We start from the raw sequence: 17811 nt of genomic DNA on the forward strand, positions 1-17811 counted from the left end.
GTAATCATTTCTCTTAATTAGTTTGATGGTTTGTGGAGTGAATAGTTATACCTGGGGGAGTAACTTCCTATACTGAAGGTCAGAATGTATTCATTTGGAAACTGGCCGTACTTGGAAAATGAAATATGCCTTTTTCAGATCGATTTTTACAGACATTTGGGTTATCAAAAATACTGCCAAGGTAACTTGAAAAAATCTTGCAGACCGAGGGGATGTACTTGATTGCTAAGCAGAACTTTAATTTCAGGATTCCAGCATTTGTTTTTAAATAGTCATAGCCCAACAAATGTAAGAGAAATCTTTAAAAGATTTATTTTTCCTTGAGGGTATATTGTACACCAAATATCCACTCGCCAGTAAAGCGCATTCCATTGAATGAAGCGTGAACAGGCAGGTGCTCCGTTAACAAACACTCTACATTGAAATGTATTTACCAGTTGGACGCAAATTGAGAACATACAAAAAATACACCGCCTACTCGGTAGGTAACAGCAACATCCTGGCTCTGAATCTATTTACACAGGTTACAAAAATATACTTTAGATATTTTTTGCTTACTTTCGAGAGAAATGTTTTGGCATTTCTTCCCTTCCCCCCACTACAAAGTGCCTTATTTGACCATGTCTTTCTTTCCACCTTAAGGCTTAGATGCGTCACATCCACTAACAGAAATACGTGTTAGCAAGCTGCACATGAAAGGCACACAGACTTATCGGAACTTTAAGACCAACCAAAGGACAAAGCAAAGTTCAGCCACTTGGCAACCACCAGGGTAACTTCCCTGACATAAGAACATCTCTGGTACATGCTGGTAGCACGACATTCCAACTGCGTCTCATTTGCTCAAAAACATTGATGACAGTATTGCACGACAGAGACGTTTACCAAGTTATCCCCTGCCAATTCCAGGTTAAACAGGATGGAATACGAAAAGGCATACCCCCTCCAATTAGGCAATAGTGCCTGCAGATGCTGAGAGGGTACAGTTTGGCACATGTACACAATAGCATGTTTATATAAAAACATGTCCATTTCTAGAGACCCCAACAACTTCAGATTTCAATTGTCCTTGGTGTAAGTGTTGACATGTCTGAAGTAGCCGGGTTTACTGCAGGAAAGGTGCTGGTGACTGGGGAATTAAAGGAGGTCCTCACTGCTGCGGAGGGATAAGTGCTGGTGGATGAGGAGTCAAAGGACATGCTCACTACTGCGGACGGATACGTGCTGGTGACTGAGGGGTCAAAAGAGGTGCTCACTGCTGCCAAGGGGTAAGTGCTAGTGACAGGGGTATCAAATGAAGTGCTTGCTACTGCAGAAAGGTAACCACTTGTGGAAGGGGTGTCAAATGATGTGCTCACTACTGCAGAAAGATAACCACTAGTGACCGGGGAGTCAAAGGTAGTGCTCACTACTGAGGATGGATACGTGCTGGTAACAGGGGAGTCAAAGGTAGTGCTCACTACTGAGGATGGATACGTGCTGGTAACAGGGGAGTCAAAGGTAGTGCTCACTACAGCTGAGGGATACGTGCTGGTAACAGGGGAGTCAAAAGAGGTGCTCACTACAGCTGAGGGATACGTGCTGGTTACAGGGGAGTCAAAAGAGGTGCTCACTACAGCTGAGGGATACGTGCTGGTTACAGGGGAGTCAAAAGAGGTGCTCACTACAGCTGAGGGATACGTGCTGGTTACAGGGGACTGGTAGGAAGTAATTGGAGTATTGGAGCTAGAGATACACATGGTCTTTTCAGCTTTCTTCTCCTTTTGGCGGAGGTGGATTTTCGTGTGCCTCTTCCTTTCATCGCTTCTAGCAAACTTCCTACCACAGATTTCGCAGGCAAAAGGCTTCTCGCCTGTGTGTGTGCGGATGTGCGTGGTGAGGTGGTCGCTCCGGCTGAAGTTCCTCATGCATATACGGCACTGGAATGGCTTCTGGCCGGTGTGGATTCGAATATGGCGAGTGAGTTCGTCAGACCGTGAGAAGCGCCGGTCACAGGTCTCCATCGGGCAGGCGTACGGCCGTTCGTGAGGGGGTGTCTTGCTGGGTCGGTTGGGGTACTTCCTTAACCGGGATGGTTTGATAAGCTGAGAGTGATAAGTACTGACGTTCTTGATCTCGGAACAGCTGGTTTGCGTGGCGATCGCTTTGATGGTGGAGAGAGGAATGAGAGAAGGCTGAGCTCTGGATTCCAGTGTCTGAAAAGGTTTTTGTTCAGAGTTGCTCATAGTAATGTCCTCCTGCTGGGCAAACATGTAGTCTGGGATCATTGGCAGCTGGAAATTGGAGCTGCAGTTCTTAGTGTTGGAGTAGCCACCGGGGGAGGGGAAGCCCGGAGATTGTGCCTCGGTGAAGATATCGGAGCTGGAGTTGGTGAAGGTGGAAGGGGCAGAGTAGACAGCACTGGACTGGCTTTGCTGGATGGGCTGGCTGGACGAGGCCGAGTTTGAGCTGGGAGTGCTCATGCTAACGATGCCGCTTACCAGGCTGAACAGCGGCTCGGGCCACAGGTTGTTGTTGGAAGCGGGCTCAAGTGAGAAGCGACCTGTGTAGGTGACCGATGGAAGCCTGCAGTTTTGGGTTACGAACGACTCGATCAGAGACTTATCTCCGCTGGGTGAAATATCTGTAAACGTGTCTGAGAAAAGAAAAGAATACAATTTTAATCAATTGCATCGAAAAAGCGGCAATGATATAACAATTCAGGAATAATTGTTCGAATTGGACAATCTATGCAATTGCTAGACACTTCGATAGTATATCCACCTCTATTGTACACCTACATTGTATAGTGGAGTTGTGCCTCTGTCTACACAGTGAAATATTCACTGCAGTCTCGTCCGGTTAAGTATGTTCGGGAATAGCATCTGTTTTGCGGCACAGGGATATTGAAACGGACTGCCAGAAATGGAGATACCGGGACTTAGTCAAAAACGTACAACGGAATGCCCGGGGACAAAGGAGCAGTGAAGCTGGGAAATTAGTGTTCAGGACCTCGCCAGCTGAAAGCACAGTTATAATATGTGTAATTCATTTTGCTTATTTATCTGTGGACATGTGTCCAGATTTTATTTTAGTGCACGTATATCTCAGCAGCCTTTGGGTATGTAAATTTCACTTTGACCCGTCGTTCTTCTTGCATATTCCAATCAGTTCATCCATTTTTTTGCCCTTTCACCAAGCTTCTTTACTCCAGTGTACCGTTGCTGGTCTGTGTAGATTTCGCCTTGTCCATTCTTTTTTTCCCAAGTCCCATGTTTATTTCACTTCACTGCACTTCGTTTAAGGTTGTATTCCCCTGTCGTTTCCTGAGAATGTTTCAGAACCTCGCCTGTTCCGTGTGTATCTGTGTATGCACCTCTTGTTTATTTCGGCGAATTGTGCGTGACGCCCGAGTCCGCGTGCAAACCTGTGTTTGGATTTTCTTGTGCATGTCAGCGTTGTGTCTTCCCCAGGTATTCCCTGCTCTCTCGCTGGCGCGTTCTCGGCACAGGAACACACACCGCAAGTCCCCGGTGTGAGTCCTGCGTGAAGGGGAGGCAGCTGATCTGGACGTTAGAGGTGCACGGACTGCGGCTGATGGAGAGCCCGGTGTTGGATGCGGGGTGGGTATTCCGCGGAGCGGCCGGGGACTCACCTGCCGGCAGATGCTCGAACTGCTCGAGGGGTTCCCCATAGAACGGCTGGTCGGTGGAGGCGGTGACAAACGTCCCCGTCATCAGCGCATCGTCCAGCTTCGAGTAAGAGTCTAGAGCCTGGTACAGTGGCTCTGGCAACAGGGGCGGCAGGCTGATCTCCGCCTTGGTCACCATTATGCCGGGATCCGGGGGATAAGCTGGGCAAATGGGTTGAGGCTTCCAGGCGGGGCGTCTCCGTCTCCGCCGTCGCCGCCTCCGCCGCCGCCGCCTCCTCCTCCTCCTCCTCCTCCTCCTCCTCGGTCCGAGCCGAGCCGAGCTGAGCCGCTGAACTCTCTTCCCGCGGGATGAATGCTTTCCCCGGCAACCGCCGCTATTTAGCAGGCTCGGCTCCGCCCCGCCGCTGACGTACATGCCCAAATATGGAGCGCAGGAAGCCCATGTTTGGGCAGTGCCCGTTCCAGCGCTTGGGACCCTGTGACGTAGCGAGATGAGAGGGACCCCCCTACCCCTCTGCAAGTGGGGTAAGGAGCCCCCTCTGCGGGCCGGGATTGCCGCCCGCCGCCTTGTTCAGCCTAGATCGCTTTCCTGCCTCAGGAGGTCGCCGGAAGTCCCCGGGCGCCGCCTGCCCATATTTGGTCACACCGCTCCCCGGCCCATATTTGGGCATCCGGCGGTTCCCGGACCCTCTCCAAATATGGCGCTTCCGCCGGGCTAGCCTAGGAGGAGAGGAGAGGCGCCGGCTGTTGCCAATCATCCGGCGTCGGTGGGGAACTCTGGAGCTCCAGCGCCTTGTCCTGCACCCTCCACCTCCCGGCGCCCCCCCGTACACAGCTCGACTTCCAGTGCTGCGGACCTCGTCCCACCCGGCTACTGACGAGATCTTTTCCTACAGCCCCGCCCTTTCCATGTATTGCCCCAGCCCCGCCCCAGTCACACGGAGGCTCCCGTCCTCTGCCCTGCGGCCATGGGATCCTGGCCGCAGCCGCAGAGTAATTCGGTGCGGGTACCCAGGACTATGGTGGGGAGCCTTCTGCTGGTCAGACTGGAGGGTGAGCCAGTTTTGTTCATGTGGTGTCCCCCGCGCTCAACTTTTCTCCCTCGCTGACCCTGTACACGCAATCCGAATATTGATCGAAGTTTAATATTTATTCCGACGACGGTGCGTGGGCGCCGTATCAGACACACCGCGAGGTGGGACCGCCCGCTCTGTCAGCATGGGATTCCTACAGATCACATCAGCAACTGTCTTAATGGAAGCCGGCCTCGGTTCCCCAGCAGAGATCAGATTTCCGAAAAGTCCGGGTTTATATTTTCTGATCTGTAAAGGATGTGTGCTAACAGAAGCAGATACACAGGAGTGAAGGGATAGAGTGTGCGAAGAGGGAGGGAGAGAGAGAGGGTAGAAACAACTGGGGAAGGAGGGGGAGTGAGGGAAACGCGGGGAGGGGGAGACACGTGGAGGGAGGGGGAGGGAGGGAGAGGGCACGGGGTGAGAGGGAGGAGAAAACGGGGTGGGAGAAAGGGAGAAAAAGGGAAGCAGGGGGCACGGGGTGCGGGAGAGGGAGAAGGGAGTGAGGGAAGAAAACGGGGAGGGAGGGAGTGAGAGGGCGAGAAACAGGGAGAGAGGGGAGAAACGGGGAGGGAGGGGGAAATCCGGTGGGAGAAAGATGGAGAAACGGGGAGGAAGAGGAGCGAGAAATACGGTGAGGTGGAGAAATGGACGAAGCGGGGATGAAGGGAGGGAGACGGAGAAAGAAAGGTGCATGGGTTGGGAAGAAAGTGACGAGGAGAGCCTGTGTGTTGTGAAAGAGGAGTTCCCAGTCGCTGAGCTGAGCGCTGTCGGTCTCCGACTCTCCTGCCGCAGCCCCCGCGTTTCCCACTGCAGACATTCAGTTTACATGAAGTTCTATGGGGCGGTGCAAATACGACGGCAATGTGAATCGGGGAAACGTTTTTTGTAATCGGTTGTCTCTCGAGTCCGTACCCAAAACCACCAGGTTGAATCCCCTCTAACTCAGCACTCCTGGTCAGTTAGTCCGAATGCCTCAGTCCAGTAAGTTGTGGTGTCCTCCTGACAGGGCCCATCACGAATGTTCATAAGAATTAACTACTGGAGGGCTGATTGCATCGAGCAGCGGGGGGGGGGGGGGGGGGGATTGCTTTCTGCTCTCCCGCCACCCTACCGCAGGATGAAGAGTGAAGACTAAAGATAGCCGGTATAAGGAGGGATATCCCCAAGACTGTCAGTGGCCTCTCTACAGTAAAACTAACCCCACAGACTGTGTCAAACCACCCCGGAGAGAGAAAGAGCATCACACATTTTACTGGAAGAAGTAAACAAATCAAACAACATCAATAGTGGGAAATAAATTGTCAACGTTTCGGACAGAAACCCTGCATTAGCATCGCAAGTGGAGAAGCGAGATGGAGGGTTAGGGTAGCGAGGGAAGACTGGGGAGAAGTGTAAGATGTCAGGGAGATAGTGCCGGGCAGTGGAGGTGAGCGAGCGTGGAAGATTATCTGCAATCTCTTAACAACCCCCAAGCTGAAACTGGGTTTCCCAGCTAAATCTCTGCACTTTTTTTGGTTACAGATGGCGTATTGCCAGCCTGGCTTTTCGACGCAGTCAGGTTGCAGTGCGGCTGCGTGCTCCAGTCACCTGCACCTGCTCGCTGCCAAGTGTTTGATCAGCGATTCCTGCGTCACTGTGTCTGTGCGGGGTTCCCGGGAAGGCTGCCGCCCCCGGATCCATCCGATGCGCACAGTGACAGAGCTGGCTGCAGAATCCTGCTCAAGGGAATACCAAGCGTGGCACGCACGCTGTTCGTCTGGCAATATCCTGGGGCAAATTCACAGGCTGTCCACATGCCATTCCTACCCTACGCATTAGAGACCGTACCTTTCCCCTTGAGTGGGTGCACAGTCACTGATCCACACGCTGCTCCCTGCACCTTCAGACGACTGGAGCGGCGAGGGAATCCGTGGGTTAGGGTGATGGAATCCAATCCGGACTCCAGGGATTCAGACGCTAGCAACGCGCGTGGAACCCGCTACCGTATCGGATCACTGGAGCCGGGCATAGCCCGAGCTGCTGGGGATGTAGGGAGCCAGCGGCGGCGGCGGCGGGGTGGTGGGGGGGGGGGAAGGGGGTTTAATTTCGAACAAGAACACGATAATGGGCCTGTAGAAAGGGTGGTACAGAGGAACGGGGAAGAACCAGCCAATGTAGTCAGCGTTAACAGGCTTGCAGGTCAGTATTGCAGGCATCAGTATGGTCAGCTCATTTTGTCCCTGCGCTTATTTACTGCGGCTAACCCCACAGGCTTGCCTGCTGTTTGATTTCATCATTTGTATGTTTACTGTTCTCGCTGTCCCTTTCCCTCCGCAACCTAACACGTCACGATTCATTTCTGAAATTGGCCTTTGTTTCCACAGATGCTGCTGGACCCGAAGGCTCTCCCACTTCCTTCCATTGGTCGAGTTTATGATCGGCTCCCAACTCCTGTCACTTTCTACCGTTGCCTGTGGAAGTCTGTGAATACATTCATGACACTTTCCGATAACAGCTTGCAGGTCCAACCGCATTGTAGGTCTGACTGTGTTCTATGAAATAATTATTGATTTGAGGGTAAAGGGTAACCTGAGCGCTAGCGGAATAGTCAGCGTCTTTACCTCGAATAAAGCAAAAGCACAGGTACACGCGGAAAGCTGGCGGGGTGGATTGGGAAAATGCAGAACCTTGGTGGGATGGCCGTTTAATCTCTCCATTCATTCAGATCCTGGATAATTTGACTTTAGCAACGCTTGCCTATATCCCTGAGTTCCACTAAACTTTATCAATCTCTGTTGACTCCTCTAATGCCCTAGGAAGTCACCATTGCGTTCATAAGACCAGTCTTCCAGAGAGTGAACCCACAGAAAGCATTTGCCTCCCAAGGCGTCTTTGGCGACGTCATTAGATCCTGCACAGATCAGCATCTGTCAGGAATAATAGCTGGCATTTTTAACGTCTCCCCGTTTCAATTTAAGGTGCCCTCCTATTTTAAAAAGAACAGAGTTAGGTCCCTAGTACCTAAGAAAAATAGGGTCATATGACTACCGCCCAGTGGCTTTCACATCAATCACAATGAATGCTTCAAGGAGGCTTGTCATGGCATATATTAACTTCAATCCCGCAGACACTGCAATTCGCCTACCGCTGAAACTGGTCTGCTGGCTGGCCTTTCACTTATTTTGTGCCTCACCTAGACAGTTATAAGACACTTACAACAATAATAATAAGACACTTATTTTATTGGTTATTGACTACAGCTCCGCCTTCAATGATACACATCCGACCGAACTCCTAAACCTGGCACTCGTCACCTCCCTTTGCAACTGGATCTTTAACTTATCAACAGACCATAGTCAGTAAGGACAGGAAACAACACCCCTGCCCAGTGTTGCCCCACGATTCCACTCTCAGCCCCTATTCTTACTGCATGTGCACTCAAGACTTGGTGGCCAGATTCAGTTTTACTCCATCTACAAGTCTGAGGAATGAGACCACTGTCAGGAGCCGTGTCTCAAATAATGATGCGTCGGAGTACAGGAAGGAGATAGAGTTTAGTAACATGGTGTAATAACATCATCTTTTCCCTCAATGTCAACAAATGAGCTGGTCTTTGTCCAGGAACGGGTGAGGGGGTGCAGTGCACATCTTGATGTTTACATCAACCATGCTGATCTCAAGAAAGGTGAGAACTCTCATAGCGGCTGTACTTCCTCAGGAGGTTTAAAAAAAATTGGCATTTTATGCTTGGTATGGCATTTGTTCTCCCCATTTCTGTAAGAATCTGCTGAGAGTTGTTGACACAGCTGAGCACATCATGAAAACCACCCTCCTCTGTACTGATTGGTATCTTTCTACCATTGTACACCAGTCACTGAAGGTGGGCATGCAGGTTCAGCAGGCAGTGGAAAAGGCAAATAGTATGTTGGCATTCATAGCAAAAGGATTGGAGTACTCGAGCAGGGAGGTTCTACTGCAGTTGTACAAGGCCTTGGTGAGACCGCACCTAGAGTATTGTGTGCAGTTTTGGTCCCCTAATCTGAGGAAAGACATTCTTGCCATAGAGGGAGTACAGAGAAGGTTCACCAGATTGATTCCTGGGATGGCAGGACTTTCATATGAAGAAAGACTGGATCGACTAGGCTTATACTCACTGGAATTTAGAAGATTGGGGGGGGGATCTTATTGAAACGTCTAAAATTCTAAAGGGATTGGACAGGCTAGATGCAGGAAGATTGTTTCCGATGTTGGGGAAGTCCGGAACGAGGGGTCACAGTTTAAGAATAAAGGGGAATCCTTTTAGGACCGATATGAGGAAAAACTTCTTCACACAGAGAGTGGTGAATCTGTGGAATTCTCTGCCACAGGAAACAGTTGAGGCCGGTTCATTGGCCATATTTAAGAGGAAGTTAGATATGGCCCTTGTGGCTAAAGGGATCGGGGGTATGGAGAGAAAGCAGGTACAGGGTTCTGAGTTGGATGATCAGCCATGATCATACTGAATGGCGGTGCAGGCTCGAAGGGCCGAATGGCCTTCTCCTGCACCTATTTTCTATGTCTCTATGTTTTAGTTAAGCAGCCAGCATAACCAAAGATGCTACCTGTAGTGTAGTTAGTATATCAGTAATGTTTGAGTAATATTGTAAATATATTGCTTGACTTTGTTTACATAATTTATGACGGCTTAAATGTAAGAAGTATGTGAATGGCATCATGTCATCTTTGAGCACCTTCCTACAAAAGGAGGAGGGGGGAACTAAGTAGACAAGAAACCCAGCTCCTGTGTTTTACTTTCGATTATTTTCTAGAGTTACATAACAGTGATGATAAGGAAGTTTTAAAATGAACCCAAGATGACTACTTACCTCCAACAAGAGAAAATCTGCAGATGCTGGAAATCTGAGCAACACACACAAATGTTGGAGGAACTCAGCCGGCTATGTAGCATCTATGAAAAAAGTACAGTCGATGTTTCAGGCCGAAACCCTTTGGCCCAAAATGTTGACTGTATTCTTTTCATAGCTGCTGCATGACTACCTACCTGTTGAAGTGCAGCATGTTTTTCTTTGGAATGGGGCAGAGGCGGTCAAGTTAAAAAAAACATGGATGAAATTAACAAACGAGTACGGTCAAAGGTTCATAAACAGTGAGTACTGGGTGACAATAATAATTAAAAAAACAAAAGTAGCTGGCTACATTGGAAAGATACACATATTCGATTCCACAACAGATGTATACTGAATAAATTGAGCTGTATCTTGAAACAAATGAAAAGACCAAAGAAAAATGAGTGCCAGTCTTGCTAGTATGCAGTTTGCTTACAAGTTTAACTGCTCCAACCAAACCAGCAGAAATGAGTATTGTTGATATTATGAAGGTAATTTAAGAACATTTAGAACTGAATCCATTGTCATTTGCAAAACACTTTAGATTTTATATGAAGAATCAAAAGGAAGGGAGTCCATTTCAGCTTATTGAATTGAAGAAATTGTCCAAACATTGTCAGTTCAGTAATGGGCTTCATGGTGCACTGATAAATCATTTAGTTAGTGGAATCTTGCATCAAACTTCAAAAACAACTCCGAACTGAAGCACAACTCACATTCAAAAGAGCAGTTGAAATTGCTGTATCAATGGAAACAGCAAACAGAAATGCAATTGAGTTGCAATTGCGAGTGAATAAAATTGTAGAGTCTAGATATAGGCATGCCTAACTGAATATTTTTTTTACTATTATCACATGGGCTCACGTACACCAGACCAATTCAGTTTTGAAGGTGAAACTGCAGAAAATGCAATGGAATACAACACATACTTTGAACAGACAAAAACAAATGGAATGCTTAGGGAACAGAAAAAGATAAAAAGTCAAGTTGCAATTTCAAGAAGAGGACTAATCTGCATGCTTAGTGATGAAAATTGTGATACTGATGAGAGTCACACAGGACTGACTAGCCTTGAGATTTTCAATGTGAAAACCAACAAGAGACAAGCAATATGGCTTACACTGGCGTGAATGGCAAATTAATTAAAATAGAATCAGACACTGGTTTAGCTGTTTCAGTCATCCCAGAAAATAAGTTTGAACAGCATTTCCAAGATACTGAACTGAAACCTACAGATATCTAAGAACTTATATTGGAGAAAAGATAACTCCTTAGTAACAGTGAAATACAAGAACCAACAAGCCACATTTGGCTTGTATGTAGTAAAAACAGGGGGGCTAACATTATGGGACCATGATTGGATAAGGCTAGAACTTTACTGGAGATCCATCCATAATTTACATGTCACATCCCCTGCAGTAGAGTCAATTGAAAGTAAACTAATTAAAGTACTGGATGATGCCACAGCAGTATTCAAGGATGGCACTGGAAAACACAAACATATCAAGGATAAAATGAAAATGCCACCTCTAAGTTTTACAAAACCTATCTAGTTGCTTATACTATCCATGATAATGTAGCCAGTAAGTGAGATTACATGGATCCTAAGTGGGTCAAGGTTGAGTGGAACCCATGGGCAACACCAGTATCCCAGTAGCCAAGAAGGTTGGGTCTGCCAGGATTTTTGGTGATTTTAAGGTCACCTTCAACCCAGTACTGAAAGTACTCTGCCCAGGATAGAGTATATCTTTGCAAAACTTACTGGAGGAAAACACTTCAGTAAAGTGGACTTAGCTGAGGTTGACCTACAGATAGAGATGGAAGAAGAGTCCGAAGTGTCTCTCACAATAAACAGTCACAAGGGACTTTATCAGTATAATAGGCCTACTTTTGGAATAGCATCTGCACCTGCACTCTGGTAGAAAGCTATGGACCAGGTTATAAAGATTAGAAGATTATGGACTGACAGCACAATGCTACAAAACCCCATACCCTTTGTGAATTCTCGAAACTAAACATAACTTACTATGGTCACACTATTGATACACAGGAATTACACAAGCTGCTGAGAAAATTCAAGCAGTGGTGAATGCCTCAAAGCCAAAGGACGTGTCACAGTTACAATCCTTTTTAGGATTTGTCAATTACTATAACAGGTTCCTGTCAAATCTGGCTAACATGCTCCACCCCTTGAAGTCATTACTACAGTTTGGGAAGAAATGGAAAAGGATAAACATTGTGAGGTGGCTTTCCAAAAGACAAAGGGAATGGTGATATCAGACACTGTACCCACATATTATGATCCACATAGTGCATTGAAGCTTGCCTGTGATGCCTCGACTTATGTTATTAATGCAGTTATGTCACATGTTATGAATGATGGAAGTGAATTCTTCAAAACCTCTGCATCATGTTCCCTTTCCACAACAGAGAAAAGAATTATGTATAGAATGACAGAGAAGTCTTGAGTCCAATTTGGGCTGTAAAACATTTCAATCGGTACCTGTATGGGAGAGAGTTTACCCGCATTACTGATTGTCAACTACTGTCCAGTTCCAATCTGCAGAAGGATGTTCCACTAACAGTCGCAGCATGAATGCAGAGATGGGCTCTGTTTCTTAGAAAACACAATTTCACAATCGAATTCAAGAGGATGACAAATCATGGAAATGCTGGTAAGTTTTTCCATTTACTCTTGGAAAAGGAAACATCTGAAAAATTTACAAAAGCAGACAATCCTTTTGGTATATTCTTCCTAATGCAAATTGAAAGTCTTCCTATAACGGCAGAGATGAACCAAAGGAAAACAGAAAAGACCCCACACAGACCACCCAAAATGGCTGGAATGTGCAGTTATTACCAGTGGCGGGATGAACTTACCTTTGATGCAAATTGCCCTATGTGAGCATTGAGAGTTTTTGTCCCATCCAAGTTGAGAGCTAAAGAGTTGGAGAAGCTACATTTGGTAAAACTGAAATAGTTAGCTCGAAGCTTTGTCTGGTGGCCGGGATAAATCAGCAGATCGGGCAGCTTGCCATGCACTGCTTGGGATGCCAATACATTCAGAAGATGCCAAGAGTATCATCCCTGGGAATGGCCTACATTGCCTTGGCAGAGGATTCATGTGGATTTTGCTGGACCATTCATGGGCACAAATTTCTTGGTAGTAGTGGATGCAGCTATCAAGTGGAGAGAAATGTTCCCAATAGCTTCCACTACAGCCTCGCACACTGTTGATATGTTGAGGTCTCTTCTGAAGGACTGGTGTTCCAGAACATTTAAGTCAGTGATAATGGACCACAGTTCTTGCAGAACAATTTGAGTTATTCCTGAAAATGAATTAAATAAGACATATTACATCTGTACGGTACTACCAAGCTACAAATTGCTTAGAGGAAAAGAATGTAGTGCGAGCAATGCCAGCAAAACACATTACCCTACTGAATCAGAAGCTCACCAATTTCCTTTTTGCATATTGCAATGCAGGCAACCCCACAACCAGCAACTCACCTACTATGCTGCTCCTGGGTCATACTCTGCACTCATGCTTGCATCTCCTCAAACTCAATCTCAGAAGGAATATGTAGGTCAAATAGCTGAGACAAATTGAGAGTTTCTCAAACAAGGAGCTTCAATGTTTCACTCCTGGACAAGCAATCCTGGTGGACTACAGAGATGATCAAAAGTGGGTACTTAGAAAGATTAAAGACAGAACTGGACCACTCTCCTAAACAGTGGAGATTGTATCTGACATCATCTGGAGATGACACATCGATCAGTTAAGAAGAACAGTGTCAATTGTTAGAGAAGAAAATTAGCTATCACTATCAGTACCCTTCTTGCAGTCTCTGAGTCAACTCCTACAACCACCACAGAGGAGGCCCCAGAATCCAAGATTGTTTCACAGCCACAAGTCTCTCCTGGGAAGCTGAGTAACCTCCTCCATGACCACACCCCCATCCTCCAGAAAGTCATTATCTCACAAGGCTAAGAAATCCTCCAAAGTGATTCAATCTTTAGGCCTGAATAGGACTGTTTAAATGTTACTATGGAATGGATATCTATGTAGTAGTTGTGTGTCTATATATATATATATATAAAACCCAGTGTTGTTGTTTAATATTTCAGTATTATTTGAGTAATATTGTAAATATATTCTTTGTTTACATAATTCATTATGGGTTATATGTAAGACATACATAAATGGCATAAGTCATTTTGAATGCCTTATTAAAAAAAGGAAAACAATAAACTAAGTAGACAAGCATCCTGGCTCCTGAGCTTTTCTTTTAATTAGTTTCTGGAGTTACAAAACATAACAGCACCCACCCTGGAAATTCTCTCTTCTCCCTCCTTCCATTGGGCATAAGATTCAAAATGTTGAAAATATTACTCATAATGCCACAGGGAAACTGTCATAAGGCTATTCAACAGTTTCTTAGTATGATAAGATAGATAAGATCTCCATTTACATTGCTATGACTTGCATCCTCTTGTCTACCTGCATTCTCAAGGGGGAAGATAAGCAGCCAGAAGTCATTGAACACAACAGCAACAATGACACAGATAGAAAGGTCTTACAAAGTGGGTATAAGGAGCAAGGAAAGAAACTGAAGAGGAGGTGCTCAAAGATAGTAATGTTTGGATTACTCCCGATGTCACATGCCGGTTGGGATATTAAAAATAATCGAGTAAAAGCACGAAGCAGGGTTTCAGGTTCTTGGATTGTTGTTATGCTCTACAAAACGGGAATGGTATGCACCTTAACTGGAGTGAAACCAATACCCCGCCCTGAACATTCACTAGTGCTACTCGGGAGGTGATAAAAGTAATTTGGCAGAGGGATCAGAACCACAATACTAGGTTACAAAGTGAGTGGAAGGTAGATGCAATGCTGAGTAAGTCTGTAAGATAGTGGAGAAATGACATAATGGAAGGATTGGTTTTCACTTTGACATGTCAAAAAAAAGGCAAATTAAATCCACTGATAAAACAATAAAACATGAAAACTTCCAAGTGGGTGGAGGGGGTGAATATTTTTATAGGCACTGTAGTTCTTTGAAGATGTAACCAAGAAGATTGATGAAGACAGGACTGTAGACCTGACTATATGGCCCTCTAAGGCTTTTGATTAGGTTCCACATGGTATGCTACTATGGAAAGTTTGATTGTACGGCATCCAGGGAGATCTAGCTGATGATACAGAATTATGTTGATGGTAGGAAGCAGAGGTTGATGGTGGAAGTTTGTTTATCAGACTGGAATTCTGTTACATCTATTGTTTCCCAGTGGTTGGTGATAGGCCTATTGCTATTTGTCATCTATATCAATGATTTGGATGAAAATGTACTAGGCAAAAGCTTGCAGATGATACTAAAATGTGTGGTGTTGTTTACAGTGTTATAAAGATTTACAGAGTGACCTCAATCAACTGGATAAGTGGGCTGAAGAAATAGAAAATGGAGTTTAATTAAGATAAGTGTGAAGCATTGCATTTTGGGAAGACAATTAGGGCAAGTCTCTCAAATTAAACAATAGGGCCTTGTAAGTGTTGTAGCACAGAACTCATGAGCACAAGAACAAGTAGACAGGGTGGCAAGAAAGCTTTTGTATGCTGGCATTTATTACTCAGGACACTGAATATGCACATTGAGATATTACAATAGTGAAGCTGCATTTGAAATATTGTGTTCAATTTTGGTAATCCTACTATTGGAAAGATGCCATTAAACAGGATAGAGTGATGAGGAGATTTACAAAGATGTTGCTGGGATTTGAGGGATTGAGTTATAGTGAGAGGTTGAGTTGGTTGGGTCTTCCTTTCATTAGTGTGGGAGAATGAGGGGTGATCTTATAGAAGTATATGAAATTATGCACATAAAGAGAGTAAATGCACACAGACTTTTCCCCAGAGTTGGGGGATCAACAACTAGAGTCATAGGTTTAAGGTGAGTGGGAAGAATCTGAATAGTCAAGATAAAAAATGAAGCATATGTGAGGTTTAGGAAGAAGCCAGGTTTTGATTCAGATTCATTTATTTATCACACATACATTAGAGCATACAGAGAATTGTATTGTTTGTATCAACAACCAACACAACCTAAGGATGTGCTGGGGACAGCCCATAATTGTCGCCACACATTCCAGCGCCAACATAGCATGCCCACGCTGCTTGGCAGAACAACACAGAACACAACAAACGATATAACAACAGCAGTAAAACTAGCCCCATTATTCCATCCCACCCACCCACGCATACACACAGAGATCCGAGCTTAAGTTAGGCCACCTCTGGTCTCCAGCCCAGTCGACTTGTGGATTCCCAGACACTGGGGCTTCAACTTCCCCAGTAGACTTACAGACTCATTATTCTGTCCATCAGGCCTTAACTTCTGGACTTCAGATCAACCTTTGATCTGTATCTTTCTTGCTTATCAACCACAGGATTGCTGATAATGATGGATGACTACCTTAAACTCCAGGCCTCAAACTTGGACAAGACCCCGACTACTATGTCTTGAACTCAGACCTGACTCACGTAACTAGAAGCCCTCCTACCCACAAAAATCACAGATCCTGGAACCCTCTAATCGGGAGGTGGGGGTGTGGAACTCATAAGCCCTTATCCTTGCTGGTATGCCAGCTCAACATCTGACCATCAAACTCTCATCACACATCCAAAACACTGGCCTTCGAAAGTACAGTGAAGCCTAGACTCTGTCTCACCTCAAGCTCTTTCTGTACCCATCCCTGACTCAAAACCATAATCTGACCTCTAACTTGCTGATGGTACAACTGTTGTCATAATTTCAGATGGTAATAAGCAGGGATACAGAAGTGAGATAGATTGGCTAGTTGAATGATGATTCAACAACTTTGCACTCAATGTCAGTATGACCAAGGAACTGATCATGGACTTCAGTCAAGGAAAGTAGAGGGAACACACACCAGTCTTCATTGAGGGGTTAGTGGTGAAAAGGATGAGCAGCTTTGAGTTTCCAAGGGTCAACATCTCTGAATATTTATCCCGGGCTCAATATATTGATGCAATTATGAAGAAGACATGTCAGTAGCTGTAGATCGTTAGGACTTTGAGTATGCCACCAAAACCCAAAATAAATTCTACAGATGTAACATGGAGAGCATTCTAAGTGATTGCATCACTGTCTGGTATGGACAGCCACTGAACAGGATAAAAAAAAAGCTGCCGATCATTGCAAACTTTGCCAGCTTCATCATGAGCACTAGCCTTCCCAGCATTGAGGACATATTCAGAAGACAGTACCTCAAAACAGGCAATATCTACTATTAAGGACGCCATCATCCAGGACATGCTCTCTTCTCATTACTACCATCAGAGACACACACTCAACATTTTAGAAACAGCTTCTTCCCCTCTGCCATAAAATTTCTGAACCAGTGATAAGACAATTCTTAAACACTGTCTCACTATTTTTGCGCTACTCATTTAATTATTTTAATATATATTGCTCATTGTAATTTATATATTTTTTACATAGTGCAGTGTAGTACTGCAGCAAAGCAATTAGAAATGAGCAGTACAGGGTAAGGAAGGTGCTGTTGTCCTGTGGCGGACTGTCCTCTACCTTGCTGAGGCCAGGTGGCAACTCTCAGACACCTCCTCTGACTTACTTCTTGGAAAGGACATGACTCACGATCATCAGACCCTCGTCTCCCACACCATCACTAACCTCATTAACTTTGGAGATCTCCCATCCACTGTCACCAACCTCATAGTTTCCTTACCCCACACCGCTCATTTCTACCTCCTATCCAAGATCCACAAACCTGACTGTCCAAGTAGGCCCATTGTTTCTGTTTGCTCCTGTCCTACTGAACTCATCTCTGCATGCCTGAACTGCATTTTACCCCCTTTGGTTCAGTCCCTCCGCACCTACATCTATAATTCTTCACATGCTCGCGATCTTTTCAACAACTTTCAATTCCCTGGCCCTGATCACTTCATTTTAATCTTTGATGTCCAGACCCTACACAATTTATATTACCCACCAAGAAGGCCTTAAAGCTCCCACAAGAGAAAATCTGCAGATGCTGGAAATCCCAGCAGCACACACAAAATGCTGGAGGAACTCAGCAGGCCAGGCAGCATCTATGGAAAGAATTACAGTCAATGTTTTGGGCCAAAACCCTTCAGCAGGACTGGAGAAAATAAGCTGAAGAATAGATTTGAATGGTGCGGGAGAGGAGAGAGAAATAT

General features: G+C 45.7%; 2 protein-coding genes across 2 annotated transcripts; one reads left to right on the forward strand and one right to left on the reverse strand.

Moving 5' to 3' along the window:
- Positions 1-252: 252 nt before the first annotated feature.
- LOC132405279 (early growth response protein 1-like) lies at positions 253-4061 on the reverse strand. Its single transcript, XM_059989962.1, has 2 exons — positions 3635-4061; positions 253-2635 (listed from the first exon to the last, which is right to left on the reverse strand). The coding sequence occupies exons 1-2, from the start codon at positions 4044-4046 to the stop codon at positions 1053-1055; spliced, it is 1995 nt and encodes a 664-aa protein (XP_059845945.1). The 5' UTR covers positions 4047-4061; the 3' UTR covers positions 253-1052.
- A 61-nt stretch (positions 4062-4122) lies between these two features.
- Positions 4123-16074, forward strand: LOC132405725 (uncharacterized). The gene is made up of 4 exons (XM_059990760.1): positions 4123-4156; positions 4230-4684; positions 7071-7221; positions 16017-16074. Coding segments are annotated over exons 1-4 (642 nt in total). The 3' UTR covers positions 16019-16074.
- The last annotated feature ends 1737 nt before the right edge of the window (positions 16075-17811 follow it).

This window comes from Hypanus sabinus, chromosome 15, assembly GCF_030144855.1.
Source record: "Hypanus sabinus isolate sHypSab1 chromosome 15, sHypSab1.hap1, whole genome shotgun sequence".
Lineage (NCBI taxonomy): Eukaryota > Metazoa > Chordata > Chondrichthyes > Myliobatiformes > Dasyatidae > Hypanus > Hypanus sabinus.

Coding starts and splice junctions, on each gene's coding strand:
- LOC132405279 (XM_059989962.1), bottom strand. CDS start 4,046: ATGTACGTCAGCGGCGGGGCGGAGCCGAGCCTGCTAAATAGCGGCGGT. Junction 2,636..3,634: donor GTTCGAGCATCTGCCGGCAG/GTGAGTCCCCGG, acceptor TTCTTTTCTCAG/ACACGTTTACAGATATTTCA.
- LOC132405725 (XM_059990760.1), top strand. CDS start 4,123: ATGAGAGGGACCCCCCTACCCCTCTGCAAGTGGG. Junction 4,157..4,229: donor CCTACCCCTCTGCAAGTGGG/GTAAGGAGCCCC, acceptor TTCCTGCCTCAG/GAGGTCGCCGGAAGTCCCCG. Junction 4,685..7,070: donor TCTGCTGGTCAGACTGGAGG/GTGAGCCAGTTT, acceptor TTGTTTCCACAG/ATGCTGCTGGACCCGAAGGC.